General features: G+C 35.4%; 1 protein-coding gene across 1 annotated transcript; it reads right to left on the bottom strand.

The window, feature by feature from the left end:
- Nucleotides 1–1035: 1035 nt before the first annotated feature.
- Nucleotides 1036–4066, bottom strand: LOC129676894 (NADH-ubiquinone oxidoreductase chain 5-like). The gene is given in 2 exon segments (XM_055607412.1): nt 1036–1541; nt 4000–4066. Coding segments are annotated over 2 exon segments (573 nt in total).
- Between the last annotated feature and the right edge of the window lie 2598 nt (nt 4067–6664).

Genomic DNA, 6664 nt, shown 5'->3' with positions numbered 1-6664 from the left:
TTTTTAGTTAGTTTGGCTAAGGGTTTGTCTATCTTGTTGATTTTCTCAAAGAACCAGCTTTTTGTTTCATTGATTCTTTGGATAGTTTTATTTGTTTCTAATTGATTGATTTCTGCCCTTAGTTTGATTATTTCCACCCGTCTGCTCCTCTTGGATGTATCTGCTTCTTTTTTTTTTTTTTCCAGGTTTTTCACTGTCTTTGGTTTTATGGTTGTTAATGGAGTTAGCGGTGATTTGTGTGATGGGTAGTTATATGACGGTTGAGTTTGGAGTAGAAATTTATGGTATAGATAATTGAGTGGTTTATAGGGTTGATGAAATGGGTATTGTTGGTGAGGAGTGTATTGGGATAGCAGCTATGTATAGTTGTGTTGCTTGATTAATGATTGTAGCTGGGTGATCATTATTTGTTGGTGTTTTTGATATTGTTAAAATTACTCGGGAAAATTAAATGAAAAGTAAGATGTGAATAATGTGAAATTAGGAATGATAAAAATAAATTTTAATAAGGCCTTTTTGGTTGCTTATAATTTTTGACAGGTGTATGTTATAAGTGGAGATGAATTTTGGGATTAATTTTTCTAGTCAAATTAAATCAAGGAGATTTGTTGCTGTGTGAAAGCTTATATTGAGTGTTTTTACAGGAGTAAGTCCCTGTATGATTGTTGGGAAATATCCTAGTAGGTTTGAGAAGAGTGAAAGGTTTGATGGTTTTTTTGTTTGAGAAGTCGGTAGTAAAATTATTAAGTTCAAATGTTATAGTTAATCCCAGGATTGTAACAATTAGGGCTGAAAATTTGGCATATCAGGGTATTGTAAGGATTTGAATGTTGGATGGGGGTAGATTATGGAAAATGATCAACCCTGCTAAGGATACTTCCTAACGCTAGGCACTTAATGGGGTTGATGAGTTTTGGGTTGTTTTTGTTTATAGATAAGTGAAGGAAATAATGGATTAGTCATGGTAACAAAGTAAATGATTCTTATGCTGTAAATGTCTGTTATGGATGTGGCAATCAGTGTTATTAGAAGGGTTCAGGCATTGGTGTAGGATGAATTAATGGCTTCAATGATTAAATCTTTTGAGTAGAATCCTGTAAGAAAAGGTATACCAATTAATGCTAAGCTTCCAGCAGTTAAACAGGATAAGGTAAAGGGGAGTATGTTTATAATATTAACTATTTTTCAGATGTCTTGTTCGTCATTTAGACTGTGAATGATTGATCCAGAATACATGAATAGTATAGCTTTGAAAAAAGCATGGTTGCAAATATGTAGGAAGGCTAGGAATGGTTGGCTAATTCCTAAAGTGACTATTATTAACCCTAGTTGACTTGATGTGGAGAATGCTACAATTTTTTTGATATCATTTTGGGTTATTGCACAGATGGCTGTGAATAGTGTGAGGAAGCCTAGGCATAGTATTAATGTTAGTATAAGGTTATTATTTGAGGTTAGGAGGTAAAATCGGATTAGTAGGAAAATCCTTGCTACTACTAATGTGCTTGAGTGGAGTAGGGATGAAACTGGTGTTGGACCTTCTATGGTTGATGGGAGTCATGGGGGTAATCAGAATTGAGCTGATTTAACTGTGACTGCAATTAGAAGCCCTAGGAGTGGTAGAATTTCTGGATGTTTTAGGGATGGTGTTTGTTGTAGTTCTCAGGATTTTGTGTTTAGGCAGAATCATGTCATTGCTATTATTAGTCCTACATCTCCAACGCGATTGTACAATATTGCTTGTAGGGCTCTGGTGTATGCATCGGTTCATCCATATCATCAGCCATAAAGTAGGAATGATTTAATTCCTACTCCTTCTAAGCCAATGAAGAGTCGGAATAGGTTGTTAGCTGAGGTTAAGATAATTATAGTAATTATAAGAATAATGGGAGATATTTAACAAAACAGTTTAATTGTGGGTCTGAGTGTGTATATCATGAGGAGAATTCTATGATTGATCAAGTTATATATAGGGCTACGGATAAAAATAGAATGGAGAATAGGTCTATTTTGAAGCTAATTGTTAGTTTTATTGAGTTTATAGTTATTGAATGTTAGGAGATAATTATGGGTTCTGTGTTTGACTAAATGAACGGTGTTAGTGGGATCAAACTGAGAATGAGTATTTTATAGATTTGATCACGTAAAGTGGAAAGTCAATTAATTTAGTTAGGCTGATTATAGAAATTAGGTTTGAGGTAGTTAGCATTAGTAAGATTGGAAGTACTGAGGATGAAGAAATGTTTATTGCTTTTATCAAATATTTTTGAGTTTTTGGATTCTAAGACCAATGGATTTTTCTATAAAAGCAAGAAAGCCATATGTTTTATATATGTGTGCATCAATTAGCAGTTCTTGCTTACTTTCTTGGTAAATAAGGAAGGGAGACTTCCTGTTTTTAGATTCACAGTCTGTCCTCTGTACTCACTGATCTACCTGAATGTTTGGCAGCTGCTCCTTCTGACTATCTACTTCAGAGGAAAGGGATTATATAATTAGCAGAGTCAGGGAATGCTTTTTGGCCTCAGCCACTGTATGAATACGGAAAAGCTACTCACTTTTGAGGCAACTTTCCCATCCAAGCACCCTGATTGGGATTGCAATATATATGCTGGTTCTCAGAACCTAGACACTTTTCAGTGCTTTGTTATGTCTGTAATTCAGGATGCATCTTGAAAAATCACAATTTTTTTCTATGACCACTAAGGATCTTCACAGCCCAGAAGAGTTTTATGGGGCACTTCTCAAGGAATTACTGAAATCTTTCCAAATTTACACCCTCTTGACCCAATGGATCCTAAAAATGCCAAGGCTTTAAATTTGGCTTTTGTCCTTTAATCAGCCCCAGATACACAAAGAAATGCTCCAACTGCTAGAGAGATTGGCAGGGATGAAATAACTCCCACTCATAGTTCATAGATTCAAAAGATTTTTCAATAACCAAGATACTGAAAACCAAAACAAGCTGTCTTCCTGTGAGGACTGGCTTCCTGCTTTTCCCTCTGAACTCAAGCCTGCATTACAACTGCTGTCTCCTGACCTTCATCTTTTGAAGCTTGATGTTGTGTCATGGAATCCTAAGAAGGATCACTCACACATTGACAGCGTCTAAGTTTCCATTGCCCATCCAAACCTTCTGTTCAGGACAGAACAGGACCAGGACATGCGTTAAGTCACCAGAGCACATTTTGAGCTGGATTGTCCCTGAGTTTTTAGTTGAAAACTGAGACTGAGCACTAGGGTCAGGAGACATAAACCCTGTCATGTAAATGAAGCTGTGTGCTGGAGTGGAGTCAGGTTCAGAGTTGTCTATGCTCTACATGTACCTGTGTGTTTCCCTAATCCTGTACACAACAACACAGCAGGTTGTGTGGCCACCCCTGTTGTCACCAACATTTCTGTCAGTAACATCTTACCTATGTTCTATAAGTAAGTCTTGATTAGCTCATCTTCTCCAGTGGAAACTTGACAATATGAGGTGGGGTAAGATGTTGCCTAGTGTCCCACTGCCTCATCCTTTGTGCTTTGTGATTGATAACAAATGGACTTATTCTAAATCCCAAACCTACATTTTGTTGTTCTCTTTCGAATCAAGCTTTCACTATGTAGCCATGAATGTCCTGGACCTTACTGATATGAATTGTAATGTAAATAGTTGTGTTTACAGTTGGTCTTAGGCAACTGCTGCTTTGTAGACCAGGCTGGCCTTGAACTCACACTGGCCTCTGTCTCCCAAGTGCTGGGATTAAAGGCATGTGTCCCCATCCCATGCTTCCCCTACAAAATCTTTATTCATAAAAGTTAATTAACATTGTAAGAGAAATTTGCTCCCACAGGTAAAAAGCTGATGAAATTTTATTTGGAAGTCTACAGGAATAGAAGTACTACATTTTATAAAGCTAATGATCAAAGATGGCATAAAATACAGTTAAACTTCAAAGACATATGTCTAAGGTAATGCAAATTATATAGCTCAGGTTCTTGTTTTCCTCAACTCACCAGAATAATCTTTTTGAAGTGTTGTCTTTAAGGGAAACAAAATATTTTGGTACTTGTACTCTTCCATGTTTCTACAATTCAATATTTAACCACCTGTAATTTTTCTTTGCAGCAGAGTCTTCTGCTTTTGAAACTCATTGTGTATACAGTTAAGTACATTGGTATAATTCTTCTACAAATCCTCCAAAACCTAAAGCACAAAAGAATGCTTTAGTTCCAAAACTACATTTCATCACAGGTTCTCAAGATAGTTTTAAAACTTAAGAATCTCTTCATATTCAAATAATATACAGTATCAATTCCATCTTCATAAAAACATTAGAATACACCCAAATTCACCCCATAATATATATATATATATATATATATATATATATATATATATATATATATATATATATATATATTCGTGTGTCTGTGAACAAGTGAATCAAAGATTATTATAACATTATGAAAGTAGTGTACTTTGTGTGAGTGAACTCTGTGTGAATTAATACTCAAGTGACATGTTAAGGTTAGAGAGAGAAAAAAGAAAGTGTGGCTCCAAGTCTCCCTAAAGCTCACTTGAGAGCATAAAGAACTTGGCACTAATTTGGACAACATAGTAAGACCCAGTCTCAAAAAGCAGGGTGGAGCTGGGCAGTTATGGTGGTTGGTAGAGTGCTTGCCCAGCATGAATGAACCCTCCACTTGATCCCTGGCACAATGTAAACAAAGCAATGGGACACACTTGTAATCTTAGCAGAAGAGAGGTGAAGGCAGAGGGATTTGGAGTTCTCAGGTATTTATGAAGACCATGGCCAGTGTGAGCCACATAAGACCAAATACTTAAAAAGGGAGAAAGAACAAAAATGTGTAGAATTGGAAACACTAGAAAATCCAAAAGTGGAATTAGTGCGTATGACTTTTTAAAAGGTTCTCAAATATCAGCTTATGGTTTACTATGATTAACAGTCAGTGTGAATGATAATTAAATGATCTGTATTACAATATTTTTCCCAAGCTATATAAAACAAAAACTACAATTTGGTACATATTTTTTTTATATGATCATAGTGTTTAGCTCAAGCTACACTCCATCTTCACATGCTTCACTCTCAGGCTTCCCAGAACTGGCATCATTTGCCCGTTCTCCCATATCTATTGAAAAAATTAAGTTAATTAACTAACACGTTACTTTTGCCTAGTACTTAAGGTGTACTGTTATGTAAATGTGTGGAGAGAATTTAAAAAAATGACAAAGTAGCTCACAACTTTCAATGCAAAAAGAAAACCCATGCAAACAAAATTATTCAAACACTTCATAAATGGAATGGAAATAAATCAATTTTTAGCTACAGTGTAGAAAACGGGGCAATTCCAAGTAGGTTGGCAAAAGAATAAGGTTTCAAAAATATGGGAATTAACAACATTCTAAGGAAAGAATATATCCAAAGAATGGAAGTCCATCGCCTGTGGGTTTACATAAAGCAATTATGTACAGAGATGAGGTTAATGAGTAGATGTAGTAAATGGAAGGGATCTTATAGAACAGGAAGTTACAGATTATATTTGCAGAAAATAATGTTTTAGATAGCTTACATAGCAGACAATATTTAACCAATTCTTTGCTAAATATACAAATTGATTTTTTAAAAACTCAACTATTCTTTCGCACACTTTGGGCCCAGACCCAGAGGACCCAAGCTGTAACTGACCTGAAAGTCTCCTACTTGGGAACTAGCTTACATGGTACCAGAAGGTGGTAAAAAAGTTTCAAAAGGAGGTAGGCAACCAATAGTCCTACTTAGCCAGAGGGAACATGAACCACAACAACTGCCAACATGGCATGATAACTCTAAAGGTGGAGTAGGGGCATGAAAACCTTGGCAATAACATCTCTCTAATTGGACTTAAGACTCGCTCTTTGATGTTTATAGAAATGAGTATAAAGTTCTTTCAAAGTGTCTTAAAACTACTGTTTGGACCTTGATATGCCTATCTACTTATATAAAATCCTTTAACTCTATAACTTTTGTAAAAATTTTATCATTTATTTATGTGGGTGTGTCTATACTTGTACACACAAGTAGGTGGGTGTTCATGGAGGCTAGCAAGAGTGTGCTATGTCTTGCAGCTGGACTTGTGTGCTTCTTGATGTGCGTTCTGGGAAGCAAATTCCAATCCTCTGACAGAGCAGCAAGTACTCTTAACAGCAGAGCCATTTCTTCAGTCCATGAATTTTAACCCACACCTTCTTTGTTCTAGACTCTCTTTTATGATTATAGGAAATTACTTTGGTGCCTGTAATTATTTTAAAATCTATTATATAATGAAATGCTTCTATAATACATTTGGAAACAAAAAGATTGGGCAATATCAACTAAGCATTTCCTTATTTAGCAAATACTGGATACACAAAGACAGATAGTTATGACGAGAATATATTATGCATTTGAAGCACAGGCACATTTCTAATAAAAAAAGTCTAAATATTTCCTGTTTTGAATAATTCCTTGCCAAAATTTTGAAAAATCTGCCAAATCACTTATCACTTCATTCACAGTCACTTATTCATAATAGAAAGTAGGTTAAATTTTAAAATGTGTTAAGAGAATGCATGACATTAAAATTTATGACATACCTTTAAGAACTCATCATCTGCCTGATTAACTGTTTTCAGGCT

This window comes from Psammomys obesus, unplaced genomic scaffold (genome assembly GCF_907164565.1).
Source record: "Psammomys obesus unplaced genomic scaffold, mPsaObe1.curated_primary_1811, whole genome shotgun sequence".
In the NCBI taxonomy this organism is placed as follows: domain Eukaryota; kingdom Metazoa; phylum Chordata; class Mammalia; order Rodentia; family Muridae; genus Psammomys; species Psammomys obesus.
The sequence above is the reverse complement of the archived record's forward strand: the minus strand, read 5'-3'. Positions and strand labels throughout refer to the sequence as shown.